The sequence below is a fragment of the Lepus europaeus genome, chromosome 2 (assembly GCF_033115175.1).
Source record: "Lepus europaeus isolate LE1 chromosome 2, mLepTim1.pri, whole genome shotgun sequence".
NCBI lineage: Eukaryota > Metazoa > Chordata > Mammalia > Lagomorpha > Leporidae > Lepus > Lepus europaeus.
Genome location: NC_084828.1, coordinates 84,190,443 through 84,215,013, shown reverse-complemented (window position 1 = coordinate 84,215,013; position 24,571 = coordinate 84,190,443). Strand labels below are relative to the sequence as shown.

Genomic DNA, 24,571 nt, shown 5'->3' with positions numbered 1-24,571 from the left:
ATCTTCCATCTACTACTTCACTCCCCAAATGGCTACAACAGTGGGGGCTGGGACAGGCCAAAGCCACGAGCCTGGAACTCCAACCAGGGCTCCCACATCAATGGTAGGGACCCAAGTACTTGCAACATCTTCTGCAGCTTAACCAGAAAAAGCATTAGCAGGGAGCTGGAATAGAAGTAGAGCAGCAAAAGACTCAAATCAGCACTCACATGGGATGCCAGCATTGTAGGCAACAGCTTAACTCACTGCACTACAACACCTGCCCCATAAAAAGTAGAATGCAGTGCCAGCATCCCATATGGGCACCAGTTCAAGTCCCAGCTGCTGCACTCTCAATCTAGTTCCTTACTAACATGCCTGGGAAAGCAGCAGAAAATGGCCCAAGTACTTGGGTACCTGCAACCACATGGGAGACCCGGAAGAAGCTCCTGGCTCAGGCTTCAGATATGCCTAACTCTGGCCATTGCAGCCATTTGGGGAATGAACCAGAGGACAAAAGATCTCTCCCCCACCCCACCCCCCTTGTTAACTCTGCCTTTCAAATATATAAATAAATCCTAAAAAATAAATAAGTAAATAAAAATGATTTTTAAATCTTACTGTATGGGGCTGGCGCAATGGCATAATGGGTTAAAGCCCCAGCATGCAGTTCCGGCATCCCATATGGGCACCAGTTCAAGTACCAGCTGCTCCACTTCCGATCCAGCTCCCTGCTAATGTACCTGGGAAAGCAGAGGAGGATGGTTCAAGTCCTTGAGCCCTTGCACCTATGTGGGAGACCCAGAAGAAGCTCCTGACTCCTGGCTTCGAATCAGCTCAGCTCCAGCTGTTGCAGCCATTTGGTTAGTGAATCAGTGGGTAGAAGACCTCTCTCTCTCTCTCTCTCTCTTTCAAATAAATAAATCTTTAAAAAAACCTTATTGTACTACATTCACTCTTCATCTTGTGATCATGTGAGATGACACAATGCGTATGTGATAAGCAATGTGACATAACATCAAGCTACAAAAGGCCTGACAATATGATACAACAATCAGCTGCTTGAAGTGATCCTGAGTCTCTGAGCAATGACAGTTTTTGGTTGGGTGTCAGGAGCCAATGAGTTAAGTGGTTGGGGATCCTTTATTTGTTGAAGGCTTTTATGCCAAAACTTTTTGGTAGAAAATGGTAATTGGAGATTGTAGTCTCCATGTTTTATGCTCTAGTTTTTCCTCCGCACCGCTGTGAATGTAGGTCCTATTGGGCATCTTCTTCCAGAAGAGCCTAGTTTCAATTTTACTGAAACTGAAAACTTGCTTTGTATGGCATCCTATCAATTTCTTCAACTCCATAGGAAACATTTGGTTTGGTTTCAGTTTTTTTTTTTTTTTTCTGCTGAAAATGTTACAATAGTTTCTTCATTAGCAAATACAGTCTTTCTAGTCATTTTTGTAACTTTTCAGTCCAAACCTATTCCTAAGGCTGTGTAACCATCCCCTGCTGTAAATGATTTAGTGTCACTCATTTTGGAGGATTCTGTCTTAAGTCTTTACGTAGGCTTGATGCTTTCTGATGCAACATATTGCCATTAACTGGAATATGATTCTATCAAGTCCTCCACCCACAAATTCAATGCCTTTTCCATCTTAACTAAGTAGTTACCACACACTGTGGGTGTAACTTTTGCAGTCTGAGATGCAATAGCAAAACTAGCATGAACTTCTTTTCCTTATATAGATCTTAGCAACTTCAACACAGAATTTTTTTTCCTTACCTTACTAACTAGAAAACTTCTACTTTTTCAATTAAAAGTAAGCATTTTATGGCTTTTCTCTGGCATATCCGTACTGTTACCATCACTATTCTTGTGCTTTGGGGCCATTATTAAGTAAAACACAAATTACTTGAATACAAGCACTGTGATATCACGACAGTCACTCCGATAAGCAACAAAACTAAGTGACAAAAGGGCAGGTAGTACATACTGCTTGGATATGCTGGATAAACCACTTAAGTAAGAAGAGCATGGGAAAGGAGCAGATGGTGCAAGATCTCATCAGGTTACTCAAAACAACTCCCAATTCAAACCTTCTGAATAATTCATTCATGGAATTTTCTATTAAATATTTTTGAATCATGGTTAACAGTAGTAAGTGAAATCACAGAATGCAAAAACACAGGTATGGGAACTACATAAAAAATGAATTCACTTCAAATCCACTGTTTGAAAGCCCACCATTAAGAAAGTCAATTCATCTCTTGAAATACCCAGTTTGGGATTTTTTTTTTAAGCATTTCAAAACTGAGGGTAACAATTCCTACTTCACAAGATACTTTAACAGCTAAATGAAAGAGTGGCAGGACCAGTGCTATGGCATATCTGGTTAAGCTGTGATGACGGCATCCCATATGGGTGTCTCAGTTGCTCCAATCCAGCTCCTTGCTCATGCACCTTGGAAAGCAGTGGAAGATGGCCCAAGTACTTGGGCTCCTGCACCCACATGGTAGATCCAGATGAAGATCTTGGCTTCAGCCTGGCCCAACCCTGGCCATTGTGGCCATTCAGGGAGTGAATCATTGAATGGAAGATATCTTTGTGTGTGTGTCTTTCCCTCACTCTCTGTAACTGCTTTTCAAATAAATTTTTTTAAAAAGTCACATTGTACCCATCAACATGAATAATTAAGTGTCAATTAAAAACAAAAAAAATGAAAGAGTAGCTACAAAAGTATCTAGTACAAGGTCTGGCACATTATAAAAGTTTTTGATCATTTCAACTTAAGTTGGTATAACATTAAATGAAGAATTAGAAGCTACAATGAAGAATATCAGGATTCTAGTACATGTATATAACTACTTTGTAATTTTATTCTACCTCCTAAATTCCCTATCTCTTACCCACTAAATTTTCTTTTTTTTTTAAAGATTTATTTTATTTATTTGAAAGGCAAAGTTATAGAGAGAAGTAGAGAGAGAGAGAGAGAGAGGTCTTCCATCAACTGGTTCACTCTCAAAATGACCGCAACAGCCAGAGCCGAGATGATCTGAAGCCAGGAGCCAGGAATGCCTTCCAGGTCTCCCACATGGGTGCAGGAGCCCAAAGACTTGGGCCATCTTCTACTGCTTTCCTAGGCCATAGCATAGAGTTGGATTGGAAGCGGAGCAGTTGGGACTCGAAGCGGCGCCCATAAGGGATGCTGGAGCTGCAGGCAAGGGCTTGAACCTGCTGCGCCACAGTACCAGCCCCCTCACCCATTATATTTTCAACATAAAAGGTGCCAATTGTTAAGAGTTTATCTGTTCTGAAATGGGATGTTAATGGAGCAAAGCAGATAGGATTGTTACCAACTAAATACCAAAATGTAACCAAAGTGTATATGGTCACATTTTATTCCAATGTCTATTGTGCCTTAAAACCTTTCACCAAGGAGCCAGCATTTGACCTAGTGGTTAAGATGGGGCAGGGAGGTGGAAGGGTAGGAGAGCGGCATTGTGGCATAGCAGGTAAAGCCACCGTCTGCATCGCCAGCTTCCCATATGGGCACTGGTTCATGTCCCGGCTGCTCCACTTCTGATCCAGCTCCCTCCTAATGGCCCGGGGAAAAGCAGCAGAGGATGGCCTCAGTGCTTGGGCCCCTCCACCCATTCAGCAGATCCAGATGAAGCTCCTGGCTTCAGCCTGGGTCACTTCTGGTTGTTGCAGCCATTAAGGAGTGACTCAGCAGATGAAAGATCTTTGTCCCTAACTCTGACTTTCAAATAAATAAATATTAAAAAAGAGGCCGGCGCCATGGCTTAACAAGCTAATCCTCCGCCTTGCGGCGCCGGCACACTGGGTTCTAATCCCAGTCGGGGTGCCAGATTCTATCCCAGTTGCCCCTCTTCCAGGCCAGCTCTCTGCTATGGCCCAGGAAGGCAGTGGAGGATGGCCCAAGTCCTTGGGCCCTGCCCCAGCATGGGAGACCAGGAGAAGCACCTGGCTCCTGGCTTCGGATCAGCGAGATGCGCTGGCCGCAGCAGCCATTGGAGGGTGAACCAACGGCAAAAAGGAAGACCTTTCTCTCTCACTATCTACTTTGCCTGTCAAAAAAAAAAAAAAAAGAGAGAGAGAGAGAGAGACAGAGGGAGAGAGAGGATGCCCACTTCCCACATTGGAATACTTGGGCTCAATCCCTGACTCAGTTTAGGCTCCAGTTCTGGCTAATGCAAGCTCTGGGAGTTAGCAGTTATGGATCCAGTAATTGGGTCCCTGCCACTCACATGGCAGACCCAAATTGAGTTCCCAAGCTCCTGGCTCCAGGCTTCAGCATCCCACCCACCCCCTTTGCCCCCAAGCAATTACAGGCATTTGGGTAGAGAGCAAATGAGAGCTCTGTCTGTATCTCAAATAAACAATTTTTTAAAAAAAAACTTCCATCAGGGCCAGCAGTGTCACATAGTAAGCTATGCTGCTGCTGTAATGCCAGCTGTTCCACTTCTTTTTTTTTTTTTTAAGATTTATTTTTATTTGAAAGAGTTACAGAGAGAGGTAGAGAGAGAGAGAGAGAGAGAGAAAGAAAGAGAGAGCTTCCATCAGCTTGTTCACTCATCAAATGGCCACAACGGCAAGGGCTGAGCCGATCCGAAGCCAGGAGCTTCTTCCAGGTCTCCCACGTGGGTGCAGGGGCCCAAGCACTGGAGCTATCTTCCACTGCTTTCCCAGGCCACAAGCAGAAAGCTGGATCAGAAGAAAAGCAGCTGGTACTCGAACCAGCACCCTTGGGGGATGCCAGCACAGCAGGCAGCAGCTTTAACCCACTGTGCCACAACACCGGCCCCCTTTCCACTTCTAATCCAGCTTCCTGGATTAATGTGTCTGGGAAGGAAGTGAAAGATGGCCCAAGTGCTTGGGCCCCTGCCACCCATGTGGGAGACTTAAATGGAGCTCCAACTCTTGGCTTCATCCTGGCCCAGCCCCAACCATCGTGGCCATTTGGGGAGTGAACCAGAGGACCGATCTCTCAATCTTGATCTCTCTCATCTGCCTTCCAAATAAACAAATAAATCTTTTTTAAAAAATTTAAGAATCACATCTATAAATGAAAAACAGATTCTATAATCGAATAGCTGTCAGGATGGGGCACAACAGACACGGCTAAAGCATAAAAAATAAATGTACCAGATAAAGACTAAATAAAGTCTTGGGCCAGCGCTGTGGTGTCGTGGGTAAAGCTGCCACCTACAGTGCTGGCATCCCATATGGGTGCTGGTTCAAGTCTCAGCTGCTCCACCTCTGATCCAGTTCTCTGCTATGGCCTGGAAAAAGCAGAAGATGGCCCAAGTCCTTGGGCCCTTGCATCCACGTGGGAGACCCAGAAGAATCTCCTGGCTCCTGGCTCCTGGCTTCAGATAAGCCCAGCTGCAGCTGTTGTGATTATTTGGGGAGTGAATCACAGGATGGTAGACCTCTCTCTCTCCCTTTCTCTGTGCCTCTGCCTCTCTGTAACTCTGCCTTTCAAATAAAATAAATAAATCTCAAGAAAAAAAAAGACTAAAGACTCTGAAAGCTTACTAAGGCCAATATTTTTATATCTGAACACTGCTCATGACAAAAATCTTCCAATTTTGCAATTTATAATTATTTAATTCAACTGTTATTTCAAACAAATATTCACTTCCTGAGTGAACCAGAATATGTTTAAACAAAGGGAAAACACAATTCTTGCTAAAATTTTACAAAATTTTAAAGAGCAACTACAAATCTGCACAACTAAAAACAATGTAGGACCTAAACAGATTCAGGTTTCTACAATGAATATGTCAAAATGTAAAATTTCCACTCAAAAAAAGTATACTCAGACACATATACATTCTTGTAGTTTTAGATGAACAAGATTGTGACATTTAAGTTGGTTTTAGACTAGTGTTTAAGAAACTAAAAAGGGAACCCAAAATTACACAATGAAATGTGATCTCCAATCTAAAAAAATAAAATAAAAATAAAATGTTCACTGGCATGTAAAAGTAACTACTGACTTTATACAAATTACTAGACAATGTTGCAACTTCAAATTCCTTCTCTTCCTTGTCCCACAAGCTCTCCTCCTATCTTCCTCATCGGTTTAAGAATGTTTCTTTTAGAACACCAGAGAAATTTTTCCTTAGCAAGATTTGCCTTTAATTCTACAGTATAGCACCTAAGGCAGTGACAAGCACACACCAGATTGAAATGTCAGAGACTCATTTGTGAAAGAAAATAAAAATAGGAATTAATTTAAAAACAGCACAATAGATAGGGTTGCTCCAAGTGCAACTGCCTTGTTATTAAAAAACAAGCTCAATCCTCACAAATTTTCCATTTTGATATGAGTTTCAATATGCCACTTATTACATGTGCAATTCTCTGAAGCTTCTCTAAGAGATGCAGCACATGAATAGACTTCTAAAACGTTCTTTTAAAATGCCACACAAATCTATACAGTAATAAGGTAACAGAAAAATTGTAAAAATTAGGAATGTTAACAATGACACTTCTATTTCCTGATATTCTTCTCTCTATTGTAAATCTAATCTAGCCTTTGAAATGTACACAGACTTCCTGAAATCTCAGTATCTCTACTCTATTTGCAGGTAACAATAATTGGAACACTTGAAACACAACTCTCAAAAATCTTTAATATCAGGGCCACCATTGTGGTACTAAGGGATAAGCCACAGTTTTTCAATACTGGCATCCCATATCAGAGAGATGGCTGCTCCACTTGTGATCCAGCTTCCTGCTAATGAGCTTGGGAAGGCAGTGGATGATGGTCCAAGAACTTGGGGCCCTGTAATCCATACAGAGTTTCTGGCTTTCACCTGGCCCAGTCCTGGCTGTTGTAATTGTTTGGGGAGTGAACCAGCAGATGGAAAGTATCCATCTCTCCTTTTCTGCTTCTTTGCCTTTCAAATACATAAATCTGTTTGAAAAATCTCTACTATCTTGGGGTTAGCATGGTGCATAAGGTGAAGTCCCCACTTGCAATGCTGGCATCCCATATCAGAGTCCTGGTTCAAGTCTCAGCTGCTCTGCTTCTGATCCAGCTCCCTGATAATGCACCTGGGAAAGCAGCAGAAGATGGCCTAAGTACTAGGGCCCTTGCCACCCACAAAGGAGATCCAGATGGAGTTCCAAGCTCCTGGCTTTAGCCTGGCCCAGCTCCAGCCATTGTGGCCACTTGGAGAGTGAGCCAGTGGATGGAAGAGCTTTCTTTCTGTCACTCCGCCTTTCAAATAAAATATAATAAACCTTTCAAAAAACCTAATCTTAATTAAAATAAATTTTACATTCAAGTTTAACAGAAGTTCATTATAACCTAATCAGTATCCTTCTCTCGTTTTATACTCAATAATTCATTTATTTCAAAAACAAAGACATCACATGGTTTGCAACCAACACCATGGTTAGAATTATTTCCAAATCACTTCACTCAACTTCTTTTTTGACGAACCAAATTTAAAAGGTAAAACACAGAGCACAGTTACATTCCCTAAGAGAAAAATGCTGTGATCACTTAAAATAGCTGAGTTACATTAAAAAAATCTTACAAAAAGCGTAACTTTCTAAGGTACACTTTAAAAATTACTTCATTTGACACACTGCCCTGAAAACTAACCTGAAAAGCTGTCCTACACAATCCAAGCTGTTTGTCTCAAGTCCTTCAATGCATGCAGAGACTATAAAACTTTCAAAAGCGAATGACAACAACAGCAAGTCCAAGTGTTGTTTTCTGTAGGCAACAGCCCTAAGCTCCAAGTGAAATGAACACCCCAAAATCATCAAAGGCAGAAAGTGTTGTTCTATCTTCTCTAAGCTGTTGAGAGTTCCTTAGTTTTACAATTCTTTTTCTTAAACTTTTCACTGGAAGGAGAATGAACAGGCAGGATGGGCAGTTCGCTTCCAGGCAGACGGCACTAGGACTTACAATTCAGGCTGAGAGATCAGCGGGAACACACGTATGAGGGCACTTTAAAAAGTTCGTGGGAAAAAGGAATTAAAACAAGCTTGCGTGCAAAACTGGACATCTATGCATAGTGTTTCCATGATACACTTTGTCTATGAGTTCTTAAAGACCCCGCTACATCCAAGCACAGAGGAAACTTTCAGGAAATGCCACTATCATAAGTTTTATGCCTCCACCCTCCCCCCCTTTTTTTTAAGACTTCAGGCCAGCCCTGTAAACACACGATAAAAACACAACCTAGACAAACTCCACTCTGCAAAGCAATTCACGAGTTTGCTAGAACGCTCCGGAGGGAAAGAGCCTCCCTGGCCCGCCTCCGGCCGGCAGCCTCTCCCGCGGGTGACCGGAATGCCACCACGGCAAGGTAGGTGACAGGTCCCCTCGCGCACGGCCCGCGGTCGAGGCCCTCCCGGACCCGGCTGCGGGAAAGCAATGCAAACGCAGCCTTCGGGGCCCTCCTACTTCCGTTCTCAAAGCAGAAACGCACGCTTGGTTTCTCCTCGTCCTCACCCCGAAGCCCTGCACCCCTGGGCGGCAGTGCCTCTTCCGAGAGCTCGAGTGGACAGAAAAGCGGACGGCCGCAGATCGGGGCGCCCGGACTCCCGCAGGAACCGGCCGCCGGCGCCCTCCGGAGAGCGAAGCAGCTCAAGCCCGCGTCCCACCTCGCCCCCCACGGCCCCCGCCCGCGGGTAAGAGGAGCGGAAAAGCGCAAAGAGGAACTAAGTGAGGGGCGAGAGGATGCCCGGAGAGCTCCGTGCAAGGCGGTGGGGAGGGGTGGAAGCCGAGAGGGAGCGGAAGGAAGAGGAGAGGAAGAGCAGCGGGCGGAGGAAGGGGCCAGGGCGCGCGCCCGCGAGGGGCCGACACTTCGGGAACGCGGGCGCTCCGCCCCGGGCAGAGGGCGAGGAAGAGGGGGTGAGGGGGTGCAGGGGCGCGGGGGTGAGGAGGCGGCGGCCCGCTGCCGGCCGCGCCTGGCCCCTCGGGAAAGGCCGGTCGGGGGCTGCAGTGCCCTCGTCGGGGCACGCTCGCCCGTCGGAGGACAAGGGCTGCCCGGCCCTCCGCCCGCCCCGCGGGCCGGCTCTCACGCCCCCACCGCCAGGGAGGCCGCTCCCGGGCGACGCCGGCCGGGCGCCGGGCGGCCGTGCTGGCTACCTGAAGCGGGGTGAGTCCTTCAGACACTCCTCGAAATCCACCGTCATCTTCATCCTGCCTCCGCCTCGCCTAGCGCGCGGCGACGGAAGAGCCGAGGGGCCGCGGGAGCGGCCACGCTGGGGACCCGGACGGCTTCGGCGGGAGCTCGGCCCCTACGAGCGCTGCGCGGGACTGCGGAGGGCGCCTCGGCCGCTGGTCATAGCAGCAGCGAAGACAGCGACGGCTCTTCAGGCCCCAGTCCGGCCCCTCTTCCTCCCGCCCCCAGCAGAGCGCTGGCCTCAGGGAAACGGCCCCGGAGTGACAGCCGCGGCCAGCCAGCCACGAACCCGGCGGCCAATGGGCGGGGCTTCCGGCAGCACCGCCTGCGGGCGCCCCGGCAACACACTTGAGCGACGGTTGCCCGGACCAATGAAGAGCGCGACCGTGGGCACCTCCTTGCCACAACCGCTCCCGACGGCCAACCGAGATGCGCAGGCGTCGTTAGGCGGGACGCATCGGTTGCTGGGAGGCCTGCAGCCGAGGCTCCTTGGGAAGGAAGTCACGTGACTGCGCCCCGCGCTTCCCTCGGAGCCCCCGCCTCTTCTCCTGCTTTCCCAGCCCCGCCCTGCCGAGCTGCCAAGGCTGAGGAGCCGCCTCCTGCAGGTCTGAGGAGGCAGATTTGCTCTTCAAAGCAGCTTTGGCAGAAATCTGAAGGGGTGAGGGGTAAAAATTATAAAGGAAGAGACTGGCTAAACCACTGCTTACTTTCAGTTCAGAGAAACTGAGACCAAGAGAGGGGAGAGGGCAACTTTAATGATAACAGCCCTAGTTCACGTATTGGTTCCATCGATTAATAATCTGGAAACTGCTCCCCCGTACTTCCTGCAAGAGCTGGCGTTTGGGATGGGCGTGGAGAGAGCAGAAGGAGGCACACAGCTGCGAGGGGCAGGGCGTCTCTGTGGAGGAACTGTTCCCAGAGCCGCAGCAGACGGCTGTCCTCACCGACGCCTCTCCCCGTGCTCCGAGGCCCGCCTGAAGACCGGGCTTCCCGTGCCCCGCCGTGCAACACCCGCCCCTTTGCGCCACACTTTTTCCAGAAGCACTTTAAGGTATTCATGAGCTGATTCTCACTTTGACTCCACAAGGCAAGTGTTTACCATACTCCCTAATTGTAAGATGCCATTGGTAGCAAAAAGGGCAATGGATTCATTACTCTTAAATATATTTTTTAAACGAACTTGAAAATCATAGGCGTGTCTTAAGAGTGTCTATGTAGGGTGTTCTGACAGCATAATGGCTCTGAGAATCTGGGAACAAACTTTTTCCATTACTTCCTAGGTTTGTGGCTTTAAAATTAAGATGACACCACTATTCCAATAGAGTTGTCAAGTTAACAGAGTGCCACATAGTAATAATTCAGTGAATGTTGGTTATTGTAACTGGCCACTTTCTTCTTCAGTAATCAAGGACTAAGTTTCAGCACTTACGCTTTCACTGTCTAAACTCTTAACCTTTTGACTATCTGGTTAAGTATAGCATGATGACATAGTTTTTCATAGCCTATGTTTATCTCAATCTCTTTAGCACCTTTAGAAAGTAACAGTAGAATTTTCAGACATTTCAAAGCATATACAAGCATTCTGTGTGCTTCCTCTTTGGTTATAAATTTATTTTTGTTCTTTTAATTAAATTGCATATGCCTCAGGCAGGCATTGCAGCACAGCAGGTTAAGCTGCTGCTTGGGCCACCCACATCCCATATTGGAATGCCTGAGATCAGCCCCACCTCCACTTCCAATCCAGCTCCCTGCTCATGTGTTCCCTGGGTGATTGCAGGTGACGGTTCAAATACATGGGCCTCTTCCACACACACGGGAGACCCCGCTGGAGTTCCTGGCTCCTGGCTTCAGCCTGGCCCAGGTCCAACTGTTGTAATTTAGGGAGTGAATCACTGGATAGAACTCTTTCTCTCTTTCTATTCCCCCCCCCCCCCCAATAAGAATAAACTTTAGGGGCCAGGACTGTGGCAGAGTGAGTAAAGCCACCGCCTGCGACACTGGAATCCTATATGGGTGCTGGTTTTAGTGCTGGCAACTCCCTGCTAATGACAGAGGATGGCCCAAGTGTCTGGGTCCCTGCCACCCATGTGGGAGACCCAGAAGAAGCTCCTGGCTCCTGGCTTCAGTCTGGTCCAGCCCTGACTTTTGCAGCCATTTGGGGAGTGAATCAACTGATGGAAGATCTCTCTCTCTCTCTTTCTGTCTCTCCCTCTCTCTAACTCTGTCTTTCAATAAATAAAAATAAATCCTTCTTAAAAAAAGAATAAACTTGGACCAGCGTCGTGGCTCACTAGGCTAATCCTCTGCCTGCGGCGCCAGCATCCCATATGGGCACCAGGTTTTAGTCCCGTTTGCTCCTCTTCCAGTCCAGCTCTCTGCTGTGGCCCCGGAAGGCAGTGGAGGATGGCCCAAGTGCTTGGGCCCTGCACCCACATGGGAGACCAGGGGGAAGCACCTGGTTCCTGGCTTCGGATCAGCAAGCGCGCCGGCCATAGCAGCCATTTGGGGGGTGAACCAATGGAAGGAAGACCTTTCTCTCTGTCTCTGTCTCTGTCTCTCTCTCTCTCTCTCTCTCTCTGTCTAACTCTGCCTCTCAAAAAAATAAATAAACTTTTTTTACATCTCCCTGGAATCTACACAGCTACTCTCGATTACTAGAAACTACCAATTTAAATATTCAATGTCCTCAAATAGATCAGTTGGCCAACCTTTACTAGCATCGTAACTTCATGTCAAATTTGCCAAGAGAGTTGGCAATTTCTACTAAATTTCACTGTATTCCTAGTGCATTACAACTAATCAGCCTACAGGTTAACTCCTTGTTTCAGTGCTTCATCACAGTGTAGCCTTTTGACAGACACCTAAAGTGACACTTTGCAGTTCAAATTAAAATTCAGCTCCCTGGGGAGTGCTTGGTGCAGCAATTAAAATGCCAGTTAGGATGCTCACCGCCATATTGGAGTGCCTGTGTCAGAGACCCAGCTCAGGTTCCTGATTCCAGCCCCCTACTGATGTGCACTCTAGGAGGCAACATGTAATGGTTCTAGTACTTGGGTCCCTGCTATCCATGTAGGAGACCCAGATTGGACAGGAATTCCCAGTCCTGGCTTCAACCTGGCTGTCTGCCTTTCAAATAAAATGAAAATAAACAAATAAAAGTGTTTTTTAAATATTTATTTATTTATTTGAGAGGCAGAGTTACAGAGAGAGAAAGCAAGAGAGAGGTCTTCCATCTACTGTTCGCTCCCCAAATTACCTCAGTGGCTGAAGCCAGGAGCCAGGATCTTCTTTCAGGTCTCCCATATGGGTGCAGGGGCCCAAGCTCTTAAGCCATCTTCCACTACTTTCCCAGGCCATTAGCAGGGAGCTAGATCAGAAGTAGAGCAGCCAGGACTCAAACAGCTGCCTATATCGGATGCTGGCACCGCAGGTGAAGGCTTAACTTACTACACCAGAGCACCAGCCCCCCAAAAAAAAAATTTTTTAATTCAACTTTCTACAAGTTTGTACAATTATTAGGTGTCAATTTAGAAAAAAAATTGCAATTTTACAAATGCAAATGAGTCAAGTTAGCAAATTATCAAATAAACATCTTTCTGTGGATGGCTAAATTTGCATATACTCAGTTGGTGTTAGCACTATCACAATTTTTCTTCTCTCCTCTGTGACAAAGGTAGTATTTTGAGGTATCACTTGTAAGATATGTCCCAACTTCAGAAACATTAAATGTGGGATGGGTAGGAGCAGTGGGACTTAGAATAGAATAGAAGAAATACAATATTATTATCGTCATCTTATAATTATGGAAACTGGGACTTCACACTTTAAAAGTAACTTGCCAAGTGACTAAGGCCAAACACAGGCTCTACAATGCCAGACCCTAATGCAGCTGCCACTCTGCCCTTCAGAACTCGGCCTTTCGCAGTTGTGGTTCTGTCTGCTTGTGCAGCATCTCCCTTTTCATCTCTTTAAAATGCTGCTGAAATGCCACCTCCTTCAGGAAGCCTTCTCTGTTTGCTAAAATACAGACCCCACTTCAGTGAAAGTGATCAGGCTTACTCTACACTCTAAAAGAGGTGAATTATCCAACCTTAAGTCTCTCCCAAATTCTTCTTCACAGACTCCCTCCAACTCCCTTGGAACCCTGGACACCCACGGTCCTTCCCAGATTGCTTCTGACCTCCTCTGAGGATAGTCTTGGCCATATTTACTCTTGAGCAGAACTGTTCAGCCTCCCCCTCCCCGGTGCTCCTGGGTCAGGGCATATATTCAGCAAGAGCCTAACTCTTGACAGATGAGAATTTACATTCCATCTGCATACAAGAATTCCTCTTTGTCCTAGGCTAATGGCATCCAACCACATCACTGCCTGAACTTGCCTCCTTGCTGTTTTCCACCAGTTTCCTCCTAATGCCTTTCCTTGGCCTGGCTAATGTATTGAAAACTCTCTCTCAAAAAAAAAAAGGGAGTTGTGATAAGGATGACTGTGGGCAAGTTCTGGAACTGGGAAGCACAGGAACCCAGGCATCTCTGGAAACAGTTTCTCTCTCTCTCTCTCTCTCTCTCTCTCTCTCTCTCTCTCTCTCTGTTTATTTGAAAGGCAGAGTTACATAGAGAAAAAGAAACAGTGAGAAATGTCTTCCATCTACTGATTCACTCTCCAACGACAGAGGTTGGTCCAGGCCAAACTTCATCCAGGTCTCCCACATGGGTGGCAGGAGCCAAAGCACTTGAAACATCTTCCGCTGCTTTCCCAGACACAGTAGCAGGGAGCAGAAACTGGCACTCATGGGATGCCAGCATTGCAAGCAGCAGCTCAGCCAGCTGCATCACAACCTCAGCCCCTGGTCTTCCTCTCTTGGAGACCCCTTTCCTACTCCCAAACTCCCACCAGGTCCAGGTTTCCTCTTTGCCCTCTGTGGGTTCTGTTCCACTGTGAACCTGATGCTTATATTCCTTTTTTTTTTTTTTTTTTTTTTTTTTTTTTTTTTTTACAGGCAGAGTGGACAGTGAGAGAGAGAGACAGAGAAAAAGGTCTTCCTTTGCCATTGGTTCACCCTCCAATGGCCGCCACGGCCGGCACGCTGCGGTTGGCGCACCACGCTGATCCGAAGGCAGGAGCCAGGTGCTTATCCTGGTCTCCTATGGGGTGCAGGGCTCAAGGACTTGGGCCATCCTCCACTGCACTCCCTGGCCACAGCACAGAGAGCTGGCCTGGAAGAGGGGCAACCGGGACAGAATCTGGTGTCCCGACCGGGACTAGAACCCGGTGTGCCGGCGCCGCAAGGCGGAGGATTAGCCTATTGAGCCACGGTGCCAGCCCTGATGCTTATATTCTATCATTGTTACTGCTTCCTTCTATACATTGGTTACCTGATGGCTACAGGGCCCAGCAGGTAAGTAAATGAATGAAGCTGGCCAGATGGTGAGCAGTGTCGATTGGTGGAGACTGTGGTAAAAATGTGCCCTGTGTCTGACTCAGCTCCAGTTGGTTTTTGCTCTACCAGACTTTCAGATTTTAGAGAAGACAGATAGCCAGAATTTAATGCAAAATCTCCCTCTTTTCATATACTGGCAACCTTTCACAATGTTAGAAACATTTGCACAGAGCATGAAAGTGAGGTTCAGGGCCACTCTGCAAATTCTGCTGTATAAACGTGGCTCTTGACAGTTCTTGATACAGGCTTTCAACCTGCGTGCCTGGTGTTCATCACTCCAATCTGGTCTTCAATTCCCACATCTCAGGAGGAAATCACAGTAGCCTAGCTCATCATTTCCTGTCAGTCAGAGTCCCCGACAAGCCAGTAGAGTAATGGGATCACTCACTTAATCATTTGTACAGGAATGGGGGCTCTAAGACATCTGAATGATAGACAAACAATTTCCCTCAAGAAGCATATTTATTGGGCCCAGCGCCGTGGCTCACTTGGCTAATCCTCCGCCTGTGGCGCCGGCATCCCATATGGGCGCCGGGTTCTAGTCCTGGTTGCTCCTCTTCCAGTCCAGCTCTCTGCTTGGGCCCAGGAGGGCAGTGGAGGATAGCCCAAGTCCTTGGGCCCTGCACCCGCATGGGAGACCAGGAGAAAGCACCTGGCTCCTGGCTTTGGATCGGTGGAGTACCAGCTGTAGCGGCCACTTGGGGAGGTGAACCAATGGAAGGAAGACCTTTCTCTGTTTGTCTCTCTCACTGTCTGTAACTCTACCTGTCAAATAAATAAATAAAAAATCTAAAAAAAAAAAAAAAAGTATATTGGTGGCTGGGCCCCATAATGGACAGCTGGTAAACTCTCAGGTCATCTCGGACTTTAGCCCCTGATTCATAATACTCTACCCCAAGTTCTACTATGAGCTTAGGAGACTTCAACATTCATTCATTCCTTATTTATTTATTTCAGTAGTCTGAATTTGAGCATGTATCTGGCCAGGCCTTGTTGCAGGCTCTGAGATTGACAGGTGAAATAGTCTTTCCCCACCCTGCCTTGAGCTCTCAGACTCTAAGTTCTGTGCCAGGAGCAAGCACAAAGGGCTACTCATACTCTAACAGTCATTCCTCCTGGGGAGGGAACTAAAGGTCCTCATATCTGTGCAGATATGCAGAATCCAAGAAAAAAAAACGAGGAAGCTCTTTCCAAGGACTCTGAGTCACAAGGAGTTGTGTGACTGAAGCACAGAAGCAAGACAAACATGTGGTCTTCCAGAGCTGTAGATAAGAGCACGTGGCTCTGGAGAAGAAGTGAAAACTGAAGCTGGAGACGTGAACCACCGCCAGGTTTCAAAGGACCTTCTCTGCCTTGCAAAGGAAGTGCATCCAAAAGCGCTGGGAAGCCACTGAAAGAATGGATGCCTGGCATTTACATGATCTCATTTGCATTGTTAAAGGCAGTGGGGCAAGGGCCTAGGGGCTACTAGGACTGGGACTAAAGAATTTTGAGGTTTTCAACCAATGCAGTTGCAATCAAGACATGTTTAGGAACTATAAATTGAAAGGATCTGCTGGACAACTGGATGTGAGGGTTGAGGAAAGGAAAAACTAAACCCCTAGGATAACTCCAAGTTTCAGGTTTGGGGGACTGGGTGGGAGGTGGCACCATTTATAGAGAGAGGAGAAAGTTTATCTGCCTCAAAATATGTCACTTCAGAAAGTCCTTGAATGTCCCCAATTTAAACCCAGTCTCACCCAGAACATCCCCTACACAAACTCAATCTTAGATGTCTCCAGTCATCTCACTCCCATATATTCCCATCACACCCTCACCCCCACCCCAGTGCTCCTTTTTTTATCTCCCAGGCTGTTGCTATCCACCCTGCCTCGCCTTCCTCCACCACAGGCCCTTCCCTGGCAGCTTCACACCCGGCTCTGGATCAGTCCAGACATTTTCCTTCAACTCTCCCTCCCCTCCTAGCTGCTGAGCAAACTTGAGGCAGTTTATATTTTATCTCACTTTATTAAGATTCATGTATTTAAAAGATTTGGGGTCTTTTTCAAGATTTTTTTTTAATTGGGGCTGACATTGTGGCATAGAGGGTAATAAATTTTCTTTTAAGATTTATTTGTTTATTTGAAAGTCAGAGTTGAGGGAGAAATCTTCTGTTCACTGGTTCACTCCTCAAATGATGCAACAACTGGGGCTAGGCCAGGCTGCAGCCAGGAGCCAGGAGCTTCTTCCAGGTCTCCCACGTGGGTGGCAGGGGCCCAGGGACTTGGGCCATCTTCCTCTGCTTTCCCAGGCACATTAACAGGTAGTTGGATCAGGAAGTGAAGCAGCCGAGACTTCCACTGGCACCCATGTGGGATACCAGTGCCGCAGGTGGCAGCTTAACCTGCTGCTCCACAGTGCCAGCCCCATAAATAAACCTTTTTTTCAAAAAAAAAAGAAAGATAGATGTATATAATACCATTTTTAAAAAGAGATTTTATTTATTTATGTAAAAGAAGTACAGAGGGAGAGAGAGAGGGAGAGAGGTCTTCCATCCACTGGTTCACTCCCTAAGTGGCCACAATGACCAAGGCTTGTCATATGGCTGGCAGAGGTCCAGGTATTTGGGCCATCTTTTGCTGCTTTACCAGGCACATCAACAGGGAGCTGGATCAGAAGCCAGGAAACCAGACTTGAACCAGTGCCCATGTGAGATGCCAGTGTTGCAGGTGGTTTCTTAACCTGCTATGCCACAACTCCTGCCCATCAGTTTATATTTTAAAGCAATGGGAAGGTACTAGAAAAATTCAAGTAGGGGAATAATGTGATCCGACTTGATTTGTATTTTAAAGTAGTTTACATAGGCAAATGGGTGAAGGCTTTCAAGCTAAAACTCTATTGCATTCACCACTACATACTTAGGATTTTCAGCTCTATTTATGTGATTTATCTGTGGCCAGCCCCCTGGCCCATTGGCACAGTGGCTGTTACCAATCCCTGCCATTCTTCTCAACTTCCCTGCACACTGTGGCCCACTGCTTTCCTGATTTGTAGATAACCTTGATTGTTCACAACAGGAGCTCCCATGCTAGCTAGCCCCAGCCCACACACTCTCCTGCATTCCCACCTCCCTTACTTCTTACTTACTTGCCTCAGAGAAAGCTACATCTCTTTCTGCCACTCTTTTTTTTTCTTTCTTTTCTTTTTCTTTTTTTTCTTTCTTTTTTTTTTTTTTTTTTTTTTTTTTTTGACAGGCAGAGTGGATAGTGAGAGAGAGAGACAGAGAGAAAGGTCTTCCTTTTTGCTGTTGGTTCACCCTCCAATGGCCGCTGCGGCCGGCGCATCGTGCTGATCCGAAGCCAGGAGCCAGGTGCTTCTCCTGGTCTCCCATATGGGTGCAGGGCCCAACCACTTGGGCCATCCTCCATTGCCTTCCCGGGCCATAGCAGAGAGCTGGCCTGGAAGAGGGCAACTGGGATAGAATCCGACGCCCCAACCAGGACTAGAACCCAGTGTGCCGGCGCCGCAGGCGGAGGATTAGCCTGTTAAGCCATGGCGCCGGCCCTCTGCCACTCTTAATTTGGAATTTGTACCCCACCTCTTCCCATAGCCTCATCCATTATTGCCACCTGCATCTTTTTTTTTTTTTAATTTATTTGACAGATAGAGTTAGATGGTGAAAGAGAGACAGAGAGAAAAGTCTTCCTTTTTCCATTGGTTCACCCCCAAAATGGCCGCTACGGCTGGCACTGCACCGATCCGAAGCCAGGAGCCAAGTGCTTCCTCATGGTCTCCCATGCCAGTGCAGGGGCCCAAGGACTTGGGGCATCCTCCACTGCCCTCCTGGGCCACAACAGAGAGCTGGACTGGAAGAGGAGCAACCAGGACTAGAACCGGCGCCCATATGGGATGCCGGCACCGCAGGCGGAGGATTAACCTAGTGAGCCACGGCACCGGCCCGCCACCTACATCTTCAAACTTGCTCTCAGCTGACTATTTTCTCTTTGAAGAAAAGAGAAAAAGAGTTATTTTTGTTCTGTGTTAAACAAAAACTAGAGCCTCATGATAAGATGGAGTTGCTTCACCCAGAACCCAGATGACATGGTTTCCATGGACCCCAGGAGGCATCTGGAACCAGGGCCTGGACAGCCTGGGTGTTCCTTCTGTCTGTGCTTTCCATATATCTTGCTTCATTCTTCTGCACGCCTGCAGCTCTTGTCATCTGATTCTCCAAGAACAAGCTCCCAAGACTACCTAATCCCCCAGAGAGAAATTTTTTTTTCTTTCTCCTGGTCCAATTTCCTTGGGGGAACAATTGACCCATCTTTGAAGATGTGCCCCATCAAGGATCAATTGACTATAGCCAAGGAGGCAGCCATTACAAATGTGACTTCCAGAAGTTAAGCCTTTGACCAAGTGGGTGGCAGACAGTAAAGAAAGAGGACCTGTGGGTTGGATAAATCCCCCTCTGGCTATTGCCAACTCTCCCTCCATGGCTGTGTCTATGATATTTTAAGGGCACAGTCTCTATATTTTCTCCTTCTATTCATTCCGTGATTCTTTGGCATTCCTTTCTCCACTCCCATCTCTGCCCCACCTCCATCTGTTTTCAGTAAGGTCACTTTCTAAATGCCACAATCAAAGGACACTTCAACCCTTGTTTCCCAACACCTCTTCAGCACTTGACAGTCTTGGCAGCTCTTTCCACCTTGGAAACTCATACCGCTTTCTCATTTAAAAGTCCTCAATGGTTTGTCATCATCAAAAGCTATGATCTTTAAACTTTCCTTAATCATGACACCCTTTATTCAGAAGAAAAGACCTCTCACTGGTGCCCACCATTCAGTAGGTAAAAGCATAGTTGGTGTGGCTGAAACGGGGTGGGAGACCAGAGCCCTAACTATCTGGCCCCACACCCCATCCCCAGATGATCCAGGTGTGGACTCCACAGTCTACTGAGTATAAATTGAAAAACACAGATGAACTACAAATTCATTTTTTGGGGGAGATGATTTGTTTATTTATAAGACAGAGTGACATAGAGGAAGAGACAGATATTCCTTCTGCTGTTTGACTCTCTAAGTGGCTACTTGGGCCTGGGCCTGACCAAAACCAGGAGCCAAGAATTTCACCTGGGTTTTCCACATGGGTGGCAGGAACCCAAGCACTTGGGTCATCATCTGCTGCTTACCAAGCATATTAGCAGGAAGCTGGGTCAGAAGCAGAGCAGCAGGGACATGAACCAGTACTATATGGGGTGCAGGAGTCCCAAGTGGCAACTTAACCCACTGTGCCACAACAGTCCTGAGCTCCAAATTATTAATTCATAAATAATTTGCTGGGGCCTGCACCGTGGTGTAGCAGATAAAGCCACTGCCTACAGTTCCAGTATCCCATATGGGCACCAGTTGGAGTCCTGGCTGCTCCTCTTCCAATCCAACTCTCTGCTATGGCCTGGAAAAGCAATAGAAGATGGCCCTCTGCCTCTGCCTCTCTGTAGCTCTGCCTTTCAAATAAATAAATAAATCTTTTAAAATTTTTTGATATTTCTATACCCATATATTCCTCTAGACCCTCTGGGCGGTGACATATTCTTTTCAGCTTTCTAGCTCTAGAACCTAGTCCAGTGACTGGCATCTACTAGGTGCCTAATAAATGTTCAATACATTGATATACTCCTCTCCTCAAGTGATATCTTTCTCATTCAAATCCCTATCATTAGAAATGCATGCATGTATGCATTTGCCCACCAGATTATGAGCTCAGAGAATGATACCTGTTGAGAAGATTGTGAGAATTAAATAAGAAGTAGATAAGAGTGCCTGGTGGTTTGTTAGCTGAGCCTATTGCTCATTTAAGATGTATTTATTTATTTAAAAGGCAGAGCAACAGAGAAAGAGAAAGAAAAGAACTCTTCTATTTGCTAGTTCATTTCCCAAATGGCCACAACAGCCAGGTCTGAGGCAGGCTGAAACCAGGAGCCAGGAACTCCATCCTGGTTTCCCACATGGGTGGCAGAGACTCAAGTATATGGGCCATATTGCACTGCCTTCCCAGGCACATTCAGAAGCAGAGCAGCCAGAACTTGAACCAGCATTTAAAAAGCATCCTTTTTAAATTTTTTTAATTTATTTTTTCTATTCAAAAAGCAGAGTGACCAAGAGAGGGAGACACAGAGAAACAAAGATCTTCCATGTGCTGGTTCACTCCTTAAATGATTACAACTTCTAAGGTTGGATCAGGACAAAGCAAGGAGCCTGGAACACCATCCCCTGCCACAGTGGGTGCCAGGGACTAAGTACCTGGGCCATCTTCTGCTTTCCTAGGTTCATTAGCAGAGAGCAGGGAAGTCAGGTCTTGAACCTGTGTTCATATATGGGATGCTGGCTACACAAGGGGCAGCCTGACCTGCTGGGCCACAATGTCCTGCTGTGTGCTGTAAAATAGCTACATGGGCCCCACCTCCTGAATCAGCTTTTCTGGGGTGGAGTCTGGGCCTGTGTCACACAGATGACTCTGAGGCACACCCTTCATGATTGAAACTCTGGCTAAGGTTCATTTTGTAAGTCCAGGACCTAGCACAGAGACCAGCAGTATAATAGATGCTCACTAAATGTAGCTTGAGTTGGAAGAGAGAAGTTTCCAACCTTCAAAAGATGACAGTGTTTTTATCTAACAAGCCAAGAGGCTAAAGAAGGACAGATGGTTTAGGTTAAAAGAGTCTAAACCACAATTTGGTTCTGGGTCCCTTATTGTTGGGTCTGTACCTCAGTAAACACTGTGTTGCTTCTTCTTTCTGCCCCCTTCACCATTAACCACTATCTTTAAGATTTATTTATTTATTTATTCATTTGAGTCGGTTATAGTGCAAGGGAGTGGGGAAGACAGAGAGCTCTTCCATCCGCTGGTTCACTCCCCAGATGGCCGCAACGGCTAGGGCTGAGCTGTGCTGAAACCGGGAGCTTCATCCAGGTCTGCCACATGGGTAGCAGGGACCCAAGCACTTGTGCCATCTTCTGCTGCTTTCCCAGGCCATCACCAGGGAGCTAGATTGGAAGTGGAGCAGCCAGGACCTGAACCAGCGCCCATGTGGGATGCCAGTGTTAAAATGGCGGTGGCTTTACCTGCTAAACCACAATGCTGCCCTCACTACCCCACCCTTCTGCTTTTATTACATAGAAAGAAAATGTACTCTTTCCAGCTGCAACCCCCCAGATTCAAGCACCCAGGTTTCTAAGAATTTGCTTCCTAACCTCTTGAATTTGCTACAGTCTGCTCTCTGGAAGCCCTCCTGGAAGGCGTTCCCTCGCCTAGCACCACATTTACCTGACTCTCAGATCCCGTATGTAATAGCTCTTGAATTTGTGCCCTCCTTCCAATCTAATGCCATTACATTGGTTTGAGTCTTCATTATTTCTTGCCTAGACTCTTCCAAGCAATATGCTAACTGGTCTCCCTGCCCCAATCTCACCCTCCCCAACATAGCCTCTGTATTATTGCTCAAAACTGCCCATTTGTCCATTCTTTCTTCCTTTCTTTCTCTTTCTTCTCTGCTTCCTTTCTTTTGAAGATGTATGTATTTATTTTGAACATTTATTTATTTATTTATTTATCTTCCACCTACTGGTCTACTCCCCCAAATAACCGCAACACCTAGAGCTGCACCATGCCAAAGCCAGGAGCCGAAAACTCCATCCTAGTCTCCCACATGGGTGTCAGGGGCCCAAGCACTTGGGTCATCTTCCAGTGCCTTCCCAGGCACATAAGCAGGGAACTGAATTGAAAGCAGAGCAGCTGAGACTCAAACTGGCACTCTGATATGGCATGTTGGGGTCACAAGCAGTGGCTTATCCTGCTGTGCTACAGTGTCATCCCCAAAAATATCTTTCTTAAAAGCTGGTCTGGTCAAATCACTCCCCAAAACTCGAAAGACTGCAGTGTCTTCCCATTGCTTCCATGACACAGAGTACAAGAACCATCTCTGGCCCTCTCAGTAGCCCCACTTACTATTCTTGTACCACCATCTCCAAAACTCCAGCTCTCCAGGCCATTGTGGTCATGGACTATAGGTTTAACAACTAATAGAAACCACCTCTGACTAGCTTACGCAGGAGAGAATTTCCTTAAAATGTAGTTAAGAGTCCATGGTAGGTTTATTTATAGTAAGGAAAGTATCCATCCATGAGTAAAGGGTAAACAAATTGTGATATAAGTATACTATGGAACACTACTCAAATAAAAAAGTGATAAAAAGCATTTACTTTTTAAAAAATAATTGTTTGTATTCATCTGAAAGGCAGTGACAGAAAAAGAGAGCTCTTATCTGTGGTTCACTCCCCAAATACCTGCAACACCTAGCCCTGCCAGGCTGAAGCCAGGAGCTGGGAACTCAACCCAGGTCTCCCCAGCGGGTGGCAGGAACCTGAGTTCTTGAGCCATCACTGCTGCCTTCCAGGGTGCACATTAGCAGGAAGCTGGAATGGAAAGCAGTGCAAGGACCGGAATCCAGGCAGTTCAGTGTGGAATGTGGTGATCCCACATGGCATCTTAACCATTACGTCAAACACTGGCCTCAACGCATGTAAACTCTAAAACTGCTAGGCTGAGTGAAAGAAAACAAACACGAAAGAGTTTATGCAATTTGATTATGTTTATAAATTTTTAGAAAGCACTAAGCTGTTCTATTCTGAAAGAAAACATATCAGTGGTTATGTAGACAGGAATTGGAAGAGAGCTGACTACAGTGGGCACAAGAGAACTTTGTTAGGGGGGATTGAAGATGTTCTATATCTTGATTGTGGTTGCAGTGGTAATTATACAGCTATAGACATTCATGAAAACTTGCAAACTCTACACTTACAATAGGTACATCTTAGATTATGTAAACCATACCTCATTTTAAAAAAATTTGCAAAGGCTATTGGATGTTTCACAAGATCCCTAGTAAGGCAAAGATCTAAGATTGAGCCAGAGCAGAGGCCTGTAAGCACCGAGGAAAACCAGTCCACCAAAGAAGCCATGCCTCTTCCCTCTGCTCCAGACATCATAGCTGGCACTGCCTGCCTGCTGGCATCCCGGATTGGAGTGCTGGTTCAAGTGCTGGTTGCTCTATTTCTTATCCAGATCCCTGCTGAAGCACCTGGAAAAGCAGCAGAAGATGGCCCACTTGGGACCCTGCTACCCACGTGTGAGACAAGGATGGAGATCCTGGCTTCTGGCTTTGGCCTAGCCTAGCGCAATTGTAGCAGCCATTCAGGGGAAAGGACCAGTGGATGGAAGATCCTTTATCTCTCTCTCTCCCTCCCACTTTCAAATAATAAAGCTATAAATAAATAAACAAACAAACAAATAAATAAATACAGACATTACAACTGCTCAGAACCACAACTGCCACTCGACCACTGCCATGAGCTTTGGGGACCAAGATACATCTCTCCAGCTGCTGCTCCTATTCACATATTTAATTCTGTGCATCTGTTATTGCTCTATCTCTCTTGAGACCAAGTCTGAGGAGGTGCTTCTTCCTGACCCACGCTGTTTGCAGAGGGCTGGGAAAGAGAAGGGTGGCCATCTCCCTGGCTATGGTTGACTCTGCTCTGGCCCGTGGGGCTTCCCAGACATTCAGAGCACCCAGAAGTTAACTATATGAGATATTGGTTTGCCAGGACTGTTGTAACAAAATACAACATGAATAACTTGAGCAAAAGAAACTTAATTTTTCTAATCCTGAAGCCTGAAGTCTGAGTTCAAAGTGTTGCCAGGTTTGGTTTCTCCCATGGCCTCTCCCCTTGGCTTGCAGGTGGTCATCTTTTCCCTGTGTCCCCGTGTGGCCTTTCCACTGTGCATCTCTGGCACATCTCTTCCTCTTCTTATAAGGGCACTAGTCACAATGGATTAGGGTGCCACCCCATGACCTCATTTAACCTGAACTCCCTCTTTAAAAGCCTATCTCCACATAGTCACTTTGGGATCAGGACTTCAGCACATGGATTTTGGCATAATTCAGC

At 46.5% G+C, this 24,571-nt stretch overlaps 1 protein-coding gene across 1 annotated transcript in view; it reads right to left on the bottom strand.

The window, feature by feature from the left end:
* Positions 1-9,382, bottom strand: part of ACAP2 (ArfGAP with coiled-coil, ankyrin repeat and PH domains 2) — a 158,493-nt gene extending 149,111 nt beyond the window's left edge. Inside the window, exon 1 of the mRNA XM_062209903.1 lies at positions 9,111-9,382. Within this exon, the coding sequence (XP_062065887.1) occupies positions 9,111-9,163 (53 nt within the window). The 5' untranslated portion in view covers positions 9,164-9,382. The remainder of the gene's footprint in view (positions 1-9,110) is intronic.
* Between the last annotated feature and the right edge of the window lie 15,189 nt (positions 9,383-24,571).